A 10807-nucleotide genomic window follows, 5' to 3' on the forward strand; every position below is an offset into this window, starting at 1 on the left:
AAGGCATAATACATTTTCTTCACATAACAGCAGAAGGGTTTTCATGCCTGAAATTTTATCATTCTGGAATAAAGTTTGAAACATTAGTGCTTTTATAAATCTGTGAAATAGATAATGAAGAAACTTGCCTTTCCTTGGTCTTCTGACACCATTTTTTTCTAAAACTGGGTTTTCCTGGGAGCTGTTTTTAAACCATTTCAATGTCAGATGTGTCAAAGACAATTAACAAATGCAATTCTCATAAAAATATCTCTTATGTCCTATAGATGCATAAACTCTTTAGCTTATGCCTCAATAAGTTCTGTGATTGTTTCTTTTTATTCCCAATGAATATTATCCATAGATAACGTTTTAGAGGATAGTAGGAAAATCTTTGAAGATGTACATGCAGATTTTTGTGACATCAGAAAAATCCTGTTGAAATTCCAGGAATGGAAAGAGAAGTTTCCTGACTCCTACTGTGATGCTTACATCAGTTTCTGCCTGCCTAAGCTATTAAATCCATTGATCAGAGTTCAATTAATAAGTTGGAATCCTCTTGAGGTAGGTGCATCAGCTGACATTTTTGTTAAAAATTCTGTGTTTGTGTATTATGTATTAATTTGAAAAATGATTTTTTTCCCCTATACATAGCACAATGCATTAGAAATTAAGAAAGCTACTGTGTTGTCTCAAAAAACTGAAGCACATGGAATCTTCTTAACTTTTCCCTTTTACCTCCAGCCCCTTTTGCAACACCACCTGTAAAAACAGTTCTCTCTTTTGGAGACACTTGAACAATCCCACCCATTAAATTCTAACTTTAAATCTAGTTTTGCTGGTTTGCTGTGTTGGCCCATTCAGTGATGAGGGTGGATCTGAAATCAAGTGGGAATCTGGGGTGTCATTGGATAGAGCTTTTCTCTTAATGCTGACCAGCTGAACAACTAACAGGAGTCATCTTTCAGCAGAATTTTACAGAGCTGGAAGAGATGCCCTGGTTCAGAGCTATAGAAGAATTCAGTGATGCAGAAAATGTATCTGAATCAAAAAGGGATGATGATCATGATAAAGAAGTTTTGCCTAGAGTGATTGAAAAAACTATCCTTCCTAAAATTACAGGTATGATAAGATTGTATCGAAAATGTTCACTGCAGCTATGCAATCAAACCTTAAATAAAAATTATAATATCAAATAATGTTGGTGATATCACAGTTCTCCAAGATGTAGTGATTACATAGTTCCACAGAGTGAGGCTAAGGTGGCCTCTTTAAAATTACTGTGAGAGGCTGAGCTTTTTATATGTTTACCTCTGTTACATTGTAATGGCTTGAAACTAGGACAGATAAGTACTTGCATATTATGAATGAAATAAATTCCTATTTTTTTTTTCAGCATTTGTGAAGAGTGTGTGGGATCCTTTATCTACTTCACAGACAAAGAACCTTGTACAGCTTTGCAATAACATCTTTGGAAGACAAATCCTTTCCAAAAATGAATCCAGTCGAGCAAGAGAGGTAAAAGCTCCTGTGGTAGTGACAAAGGGGAACTTCACCCACTCCGTGTAATTTTGTGTGTGTTCCTATGGGCACTGAGAACATTGTCCTGAAGTTCTTTGGTTCTGATTACTTTTTTGTTTTGTCACTTAGTATTAAGATGACTTAACAGTTAAACTTCCAGCTCTCTGATGCTCTCATTGTTGAAGATGATGAGGCAGAAATTAGCTCCTTTTCGTAGAAAAATTCTGCCTGTATCTATCCAGAATCTGTTTCTAGATCTAATCTTTCTTCACTGCAATAACAATGATTTGCATTAATTATCTTTCCAAATTTGAGCTTTAACTGCTTGTAATACTTCAGTGGTCCATTCCTTAAGCTTTTATTTATACAGTAAGCTTAGAATTTTAAAACCTGAGAATCCCCAAAGGTTGGTTAATTGGTGAGGAGAAAAACTACTATGTAATCCTAGAAATCCTTTAATAATTACTCTTATATACAGTCACTCTAGCAGGCCCTTCTTAGCCTGATTCTGGGTTTATTCTGATGTAAATCAGGAGTTTTATCTAGTGGAAATGGGGTGGATTAACTGGTGAAATGGGATAGATGTTTGAGCCCTGAATATGAAAAGAAATATTTTAAAGAAAATGTTTATGCCTTGCAGAATTTGCTGTTTTGAAATCATGGCTTAAAGGCAAGAGATACAATTGATCTTAGCCAGAACTTAAAATAAATAAATAGGCTTCAAAAAAAAGGTTGGTGGCAATCTCTGGCACCTGAAAACATGTTGCCCTAAAATGCATACTATCCTAGCTATGGTGATTTTTTTTTTTACATAGAATTTAACATCTTTTAATGGAGATCCCATGTGTATAACTTAGTTTGGTTTTAATATGTACAGTTTTCCTGCTGCACTGCAGATTAACATGCAAAAAAAAAGCCTCACTTAGGGATATAAGGGATATAGCAAAACCCTCTAGGCTAAGCCTATAGATAATTACAGCTGTGATTTGTCTGCTGTTTCTATTTTTTATTCAGGATCTCAATGTGTGTTATATACAAATGGCAGCTGCACTTATCTCTAAGGTATCAGACCTCTGGGTGAACTAAATAACCATTGCAGTTGTTACAAATGGAATATGAAGTCTTTCTTCTGAGGACACATTACAATTCTTTTTTAATAGGATTTGATGAACACAGTTGTCCTAAGGATGAAGAAATCTGTAGAGGAAGATGTCTTTATTCCTCTTTATCCAAAAAGGTAAGCAGACCCTGTGACTCTCCTAAATTTGTATTTTTTTTTAGTTCCTCTACCCTTCTCCCCTATAGATGTAAAAGAAATATTGTAGATATCCATAGCTGAGAGATCAGATGTCTGTTTATCTTCTTTTAAATCAAACAAAAAATAATCCTTATTTTAACTTTCTTCCCATGACCAGCACTGTGGAAGACAAGTCATCACTACATTCAAAATTTCAAGAAAGACGGTTTTGGTCAGCTGTTAAGGTAGAGAAAAATAGGGCTGGTTTTGTTCTGTTTGTTTTCTTTGAAATTCATTTCACTGAAAACATTAAAACCCCAGACAATATTCCAGTTTCCCTGCTATTCATTTTGCCTGTCCTCCTCCTTGACTCAGAGCAGGTTAATGTTCAGGTAACTTAACCTCAGGGTATTTTACCTTCACAGACATAGCCTTACACCACACTCAGAAATGACATTTGTAAGGATTTATAGTGATAGAGGCAACAGAAAAAACCCATTACATAATAATACTGACATGAACTACAAAAAAATCTTTGTGGTGCCACAAACTGTAACATCATGATGTTATGAGGGACTGTGTGTAGTCTTGTCCTGAGCAGATGTAGTGACTTTTTCACTTCTGTCTTGGATTCTCTGACAGTTTTAGTTGCCTTCTGTACTTAGCAAATTATTAAACCTCGTAGAAGGGTAAAATGCTCTTCCCTGCCTTGGGAGGTCATACATACACATATACAGGTGTATATATACATATATAGAGATGCACTTTTAAAATTAATTAGGTTATTTACTATATGCAGTAAATTATTAGTGGCTAACTGCCCAGAAGTTTGGAGAGTGTAAATCCTGGGGTCTGAGTACTTGAATTGGGTGCACATATTATCTTTTTATCTCTGCCTTGCATGAAACTTTTAATATTTTTAGCTCACAGCCACCAGTTATGCAGATTCTTTGTTTCTTCATTATTGCAGCTGCTCTCCAATGTTGTTCTTTGGGATGGGATCATCCAGGAAGACAAAGTCCGTGATTTGGGACTGAACAAGTTGCTGAATCGTTACCTTCTCCTGAACATCCTAAACACACCTCTAGGGCTGGATAATATAGAAAAGTGTAATAAGGTAAAAGATAACGCTCATTGGAAGAGGGTGTATGCTAAAAGCCTTTTGTTCTTCATTAGTAGGGGTCAAAACTGAAGATGAAACATTTAAAAAAATAAAATTTAAACATTTAAAATCTGTTTTATTGTCTTTTTTAACAACCTTGCTGCATAAGAGCATTTTAGAGAAAATTCTGGTCTGTCGGTTCTTAAGCGTGGAGAGAGTTCTTAAACTTGGAGAAATAATGCTCATTTGAAAGAAAAAGCACAGTAATAAGCTAAACTTGCCAGAAGGTTCCTGTCAGAAGTGATGTGTCTTGGTTAAATTGAAATGCTTGTTAAACTTTTTCCAAATATTTATGGTATCAACAGGTGGTTGCATGCCTCCCAGAAAGATGGTTCCAAGATCTCAAGGGAGGATCGACTCTCCCTGAATTACTGAACTTCAGCCAGCACTTGCTGCAATGTGCCCGTGTGCTACACAAGGACAATCACAGGTAATGGATGAGGCTGTCCTTGGGATTCCCCAAATACTTTGTGTTAAGAACTTTTTAAATTCTGTAAATATCATATATTTAGCACTTTAAAGTATGTTCATGTCATATATATATTTATATCTTAAACGGAAGATGGAGTCTAATGTGAAGGAGCATTTCAGCAGTCCTTGTTTACTGTGAGCATTTGAGGTGGTTGATGATGCATGCTTTTAATGAGTAGCCAAGAGTAGCCAAGGTCATGAAACAAAAATGGTACTTAAGTCAGGTTCATAGAAGTGCTGCTATAATTTTTTTTTCTTTTATTCTTAAATAGTGATGAAATAAAAGAAGTTCTTCTCCTGCTGGTGAAAATTGGAGCTCTGCATATCGTAGAAGGCTTCATGGAAGAGCATGAACTTGAACACCTTAAACCAATGATTAGGAAATAGAAATTTTTGACACAATGCTTACATTACTGAAACAAGCCTGGTATTCACACTAAACCAGTTCTAGTATGAAATTGGATTAGTGGATCCTGCCTACTCAAAGAGGTAGTGGTAATCACTGTCTGGGTGTTAAATACTTGAGGTGTTTTTTCCAATGTCTTTTACTGCCATCTACTCCTAGATTAGGGAGTATTTAGAAGTTGCAGTTGTCAAAGCAATGGTTCAGGCATTCTAAAATGTGTGACAGTGCTTTACTGCTGTATCCTTCTTGGAAGGAATCCTGCAAACAGAAAGTGCCTGTGAACTTTTATCACTGCTAGCCAGTAAACAACTTGACGAGTTATTTTCAGTATTAATTGCTGAGTATCATTCTGACTCAGCAGTCACTGAGCTCCTCTGACTTGTGGTCCACAGTGGTTTTTGGTAAGGTTATTGTTAAACCATTCCCAGTGAAAAAGAGTTCATGATGCTGCTGATACAGAAACAAGGGGAGTCAGTGTGCAGGTAAGGAGTCAGGATTTCCATCACAGCCATGGTGATGATGAGAAGAATAGAACAGCTTCAGTTACTTTCTAGTAACTGGAATTCTAGAAATCTCCCATTGCTTCCCAGTAAGCTCTACAGAGCTCTACTTCTTCATATCCTTATTAGATTTCTAATGTTTTCTAATTTTGTATATTTGCAATAAATACTGTTAGAGAATAACAAGGATGTTTCATTGTAAAAACTGTAGCGCATCACAGAATCTGTATGTTTGTGACTATTTCTCCAAAATCTTCTGGGACTAGAATTTAACTCTAGCAGACTTAATCCCTATGCTTTCTTTTTATATTTTTTAAGTTAAAAAAATATTTTTGTAAAATATCTTAATTGTAAATAGCTTTGATCAGTATTACAGACAAAAGATTAAAAATAATTTGTTTTATTTTGAAAATAAAATACTGTGGTAATGACTCTTCAATTCCTTAACGTGACAAAAATGTTACTAAGATGTACGAAGAAAAAAACCCTCCAGCTCCATTAACCTTCAGTAGCTTTAGGATTTATGTTATAAATACTGCTTTCTAATAATCAATTTCTGTTGCTTTTCCTCTCAGAATGCCAACAAAAATGCAACTGCTCATCAGCAATCCCCACAAGCTCGTGATCTCATTGCTTTTCTCTTGTTCTGCTTTGTCTCATCCCAGCTTGTCTCTAGCACCAGCCTTGTGCTATGACAAAAATGTAATTGATGTTCTATCACAATTTAGCTCTGTACATGTTTGTTTCTGGAAGAAAGATTCCTTGTAATGAGTTGTAAGCAGTGGGAGGGCAGTGGCCACTTGAGCCACAGAAATCTGTTCACGCTGAAATCTGGAAAGGTTAACTTTATTGTTTGCTTTGCCCATGTATATACAAAACTTGACAATTGATCATCCATACAGTAAACTAAAAATATTCATTTTCTCACTAATTTTAGACTGCAAAAGACATTATTATTTTTCAAGTTCTTCACTCAGTTCTTTCCAAATTTTTTCCTCTATTTTTGAAGTATCATATTCTCTCAGCATGTCAAATTCCAGCCATGGCTGGCTCCACTTCTGTGCTGCTTTCATTTTATGTTCTGGTAGCTCAAACTTTATTCCTTTTATATTATATTTGGGTCTTTCCCACCGTTTTGACCATGGTTTAGGTTTCATTCGTACCTGCAACTAAAGCGAAAGATTAAAAAATTTTAAAAAACTCCAAAAGGTATTAAGTAATTAGATTTTTGATTGTGAGCTTAGCAAAAGGTGAGACAAGTGCTGCTCAACAGAAGGGAAGTAAGAAAAGCGAGCAATCTGTCAGTGTGTTAAGGAACTACTACTTTATATGACTGTTATAAAGAAACTTTTTAGTTAACACGGTCTTGATTTATCACAGAGTCCTTAAATGAAACATACATTGAAGGTAACTCACCTTTTGCAGTTTTGCTCTTTATTAAGGAAAAATAAAAGTAGCATGATGGTGGGAAAGGGAGGAATTATCATACTGAGTTTCTACACAACACTCTGGCAGGGTGTGCTGGTCTCTGGATTTTTCCTGACATGCAGATTTTAGCTGAGTCTTCGATCTTTCTTACCTTGTTTCTTGACACCAGCCACTCCTGAATCAGTAACCACATTAACAATAATGTTTCTGTAAGAAAAGCTTTCCCCTCTGCACTGTTCTACAGAGGAATGTGGAGGCTGCTACTCTTCGCATGTTTTCAAAATTAACTCCTGAGGATGGTAGGTGTTTACATCCTCACCATTCTTTCACTACAGAAATGGCACAAAGACTTGCCTGATTTTACCTACTTTTGTCACCCTGGTAACTGATGCAGCAAAAGCTGCTACAGCCTGCCAGGATAACAGTCATAAATGGAAGTTAAGTAAATAATCCTGTGCTTTCCCTCTGAACCACGTGGCTCGTACCTTGTTCACAGGAATTTCCTCGTGGTCCATAAGAGGCACAGGTTTCATATTGACATCGAAAGTGCTGTACTCGGGGAGGGCATCTCGCAGGTACATCAGGTTCTCATCCAGCCTCTTCTCCAGCTTCAGAACCTCGATCGCCTGGATTCGAGGACTGTACAGTTCATAGCAGATTTCAACCCCTTAGAGACAGAAAGCCTGGTTTAAGGAACCAAATTCATGAGAAATACCAACACCCAAGCAGTACTGCTTCAGTTCCTGTATCATTGCAATCTGCTTTTTAGAGCACCTACAGTGCTGTGTGCACTTGTGATGGTACTCGTGCACTGTGTCTGCACATTTCTTTGTAAGTCAAATCTTTGATACAGAATGGTTTAAGAGACTTGAATGGCTTGAGTTTAAGGAAGATGAGGTTGGGTTTTAAACCTCACTCTCTTTTGGTTACAATGGCTGTTATTACCCATTTCAGTGTACATACAGTGTGTATGAAAGGACACCCACCCCTTTCAGATTTGCCCTCAGAATTACACTATTTGCATTGCCCCCAATTTTGTCATAATCCAGCATGTGATCCTATGATAAAACTCTTCTAATTTGTTGCTTGTTAAACAGTTCACGCCTACGTTCCCAGTTCATGCAAATACACTGTGCTCGAAATGGGTTGGTATTTACATGGCAGCAGACAGTCCAGGCTCAGACATAAGCACAACCATCACAGAATGTGTAAAAATCACCAAGTACATAGATAAAAAAATTACTGTGCAGTTCTATGCCATCAAGTACAGAGCACATCAACCTTTCTGTGTACACAGTTTTAAACTTGCAGAGTACTCTTAACAGGCAGACTCACAATTTCACTTCAGTCTGCTGTTTTCCACCCCACAGACTAAACTTTGCAACTTAACACATTTTTTGCTGAACACTTGTAGCATAATTACCACAGCTGAAACCCCACCTTGGTCTTCTATGACATTCCGAAGGACAAAGGTAGCGCCAAGTCCCTTCCCTCCTCTGTGAATGCAGATCCCAACAAACCGCTTGGATTTGTCACTGGCATAGGGATCCGCAGTTGTCACAGCTAGTACACTGCCTGCCAAAAAAAATGGATTAAAATAAACAGCCTGTCCCAGTTAGTATGTACCAAAATGTGGGGAAGAGTCAGACAAAGTGCATCTATTCAGGTGCATTTTGAAAATATTTTTGTTTCCCATCAGAACTGCTACAAACACAAAAAACTGCTAACATGACCTGAATTGATACAGGTTGAAGGGATTCTGCAGGTGAACTACAAACCTTCTTCACCTTTATTTTTTTTGCTCTTCCCTATCCAAATTGAATATAATTAATCAAATGTTTCTTGGGTTTTTTTTCTTTAGCTTTACTGGTAAACCATATGCTCAAGTGCCAGGATTGAAAAAACCCACATAAAGGAACACATTAGGATTATTCTTTTAATGAATCTGGATGTATATATGAGATTAAAATACGACATACTATCTATAAAAACACATTCTAGTTGATCTAACACACCTGAGACTTTATGTTTTATGCTATTCTACATATGACCACACTATCTACCACCCCACACAATGTAAAATACTGACAGAATTATGACAGTTTTAGTGCTGTTAACTGACCAACATAGAATTCTGGGATGTTGAAGACTTTTCTTCTCTGTATCATATCCTTTCTTTCTATATAGTATTTAAGAGGATCTGTTCTCCCTCTGGGAGGTATAAATTCAGGGCTCAGGAACCTGTAAGAAAAGCCACACTTTCAAAAGTACGAAACAAAAGCATTGGCATAAAAAATACTAGAGAATTCCAAGTATTTGGCCTAAAAATTACCAGCTGGTTAACCACCACCAGTTGCCTTTTCAGAGATATTAACTGCAGTCCATGAAGTCACCAATTTTGTTTTATTTTTTTTTTTAATCCAAAAAGAATTTTTGTGGGGTTTTGATGTTGGTTTGGGGGTCTTTTTGTGGATTTTTTTGTTTGCTTGTTTTGTTGCTGTTCTTTTAAACAGATTTTTTCCCAAACCAGTAATACATGTTGGTCTCGGAGGAGCTGACTGAAGGAGGACAGTTCAGTTAGTGCTGTCACAGCTTAGGAACAGGTTATCTCATGGTTTAGTTGTAATCCACATGACAGAACACTATTTGTTGACTTTATAATAACAGATATGGAAGAATCTATTACAGTTTTCACAAACTGATTCTACAGGAGACACCACATAAATCTCCTTTTGTCTTACAAAAGCTTAAAGGGACCGGTAAAACTATTTTCTGCTAAAAAAAATTAAACCATGCCAAGGAATTTCCCCATGGCCTGGGCCTCACTTATCTGACTGCTGAGTTGAAGGCACACTTCCTGACATGGACTGGCTTGAGCGGAGAACCATTTCCAACAGATAATTGAATATGCTCACTCTGGTTTGGATGGAGAGACCACTTTGGCCTCAGAGCTGATGGATGAAGCTAGACTCATTTAATTCACTTGTACAGATGCATCTTAAAAGTCCTGGATCTGACCAGGAGAGAAGTGCCCAACACAGTGGAGAACAAATGCAAAACTGCCTTACAAACCTTATGGGGGCTGTGGGGGCACCACAGAAGTTCTGGTTGGTGCTGCTGCCCACAGGCACCACGCAGGCAATAAACAACACCAAACCTACTCATGATGTTCAAAGTGAGGTTTTTTGGAGGGGGCAAATGAACAATACAGTACCACCACTCTCCTTCCAGGCACAGCACTGCAGTTTGAACCACTGGGTCATTTAAAGCAGTGCAAATTGGGTTTAAAACCCAGGCAGGTTGTGGATGCTCCAGCCCTGGAAGTGTTGATGAACAGGCTGGATGGGACTTGGAGCAACCCAGTCTAGTGGGACGTGGCCCTGCCCATGGCAGAGGGCTTGGAACCAGACGATCTTTAGGTCCCTTCCAACCCAAACCATTCTGTGATTCTATGCAATGGATTGAGGTGACATCAAAAATACCCAGAATGAGATGTCTCATGAAGGCTACCAGAGACAGCAGGTCCATGTCACAACCAGGGACGTACATGCTCACAGCTGGTCTCGAGGTCCAAGGCAAAGGCAGACACAGGACCCGTGTCCCTGTCACCCCTGGCACACTAAAGCGATACCTTTAACTAAAGAGATGCCCTTAACAGACTGAGTCTCCCACATTAACCCCAGATTTGCAGAAGTATTTTCTGCTCTACATTTTTTTTCACATTTCACTGCTTTCAGGAACACCAGGAACAGTATTTTAAGGTGTTTTGAACATATTTCAACACAAATGATCCTTGCTAGAATTTTACAAACCGTGTTGAGTTTTTCTTTTTGTGTAATAATGCCTTGACTCTTTCAGTAAGTGCTCACACAGTGGCCAGCCTGAGCGCAGCGCTGGACACAAGCCCGGGCTCTACAAGCTCAGGTGAGCACTGGGACACCCTCACCTCCTCTCCTCCTTCTGCGTCTTCCTGTCAATAATGACGGGCTTCGGAGGCGGCTGGAATTTCGGTGGCTTTCCATCGCTGCTCACTCGGTACCCCGATAAAGAAAAACACCCTGTAAAATTCAAAACAACGTTTAAAGCACCCGTGATTTCAAGCT

The 10807-nt window shown here is 38.0% G+C and overlaps 2 protein-coding genes across 2 annotated transcripts in view; one reads left to right on the top strand and one right to left on the bottom strand.

Moving 5' to 3' along the window:
• The window catches only part of GCFC2 (GC-rich sequence DNA-binding factor 2), a 25956-nt gene extending 20127 nt beyond the window's left edge, over positions 1-5829 (top strand). Inside the window, exons 14-21 of the mRNA XM_017744924.1 lie at positions 344-543; positions 951-1101; positions 1376-1497; positions 2661-2737; positions 2916-2982; positions 3708-3854; positions 4205-4329; positions 4643-5829. Of these exons, the coding sequence (XP_017600413.1) occupies positions 344-543; positions 951-1101; positions 1376-1497; positions 2661-2737; positions 2916-2982; positions 3708-3854; positions 4205-4329; positions 4643-4757 (1004 nt within the window). The 3' untranslated portion in view covers positions 4758-5829. The remainder of the gene's footprint in view (positions 1-343; positions 544-950; positions 1102-1375; positions 1498-2660; positions 2738-2915; positions 2983-3707; positions 3855-4204; positions 4330-4642) is intronic.
• A 277-nt stretch (positions 5830-6106) lies between these two features.
• The window catches only part of MRPL19 (mitochondrial ribosomal protein L19), a 6527-nt gene continuing 1826 nt past the window's right edge, over positions 6107-10807 (bottom strand). The window contains exons 2-6 of the mRNA XM_008641891.2: positions 10651-10805; positions 8827-8945; positions 8145-8279; positions 7190-7371; positions 6107-6445 (exon numbers count right to left, since the gene is read on the bottom strand). Coding sequence (XP_008640113.1) covers positions 6230-6445; positions 7190-7371; positions 8145-8279; positions 8827-8945; positions 10651-10805 — 807 coding nt within the window. The 3' untranslated portion in view covers positions 6107-6229. The remainder of the gene's footprint in view (positions 6446-7189; positions 7372-8144; positions 8280-8826; positions 8946-10650; positions 10806-10807) is intronic.

Source organism: Corvus brachyrhynchos, unplaced genomic scaffold (genome assembly GCF_000691975.1).
Source record: "Corvus brachyrhynchos isolate BGI_N302 unplaced genomic scaffold, ASM69197v1 scaffold116, whole genome shotgun sequence".
Taxonomy (NCBI): domain Eukaryota; kingdom Metazoa; phylum Chordata; class Aves; order Passeriformes; family Corvidae; genus Corvus; species Corvus brachyrhynchos.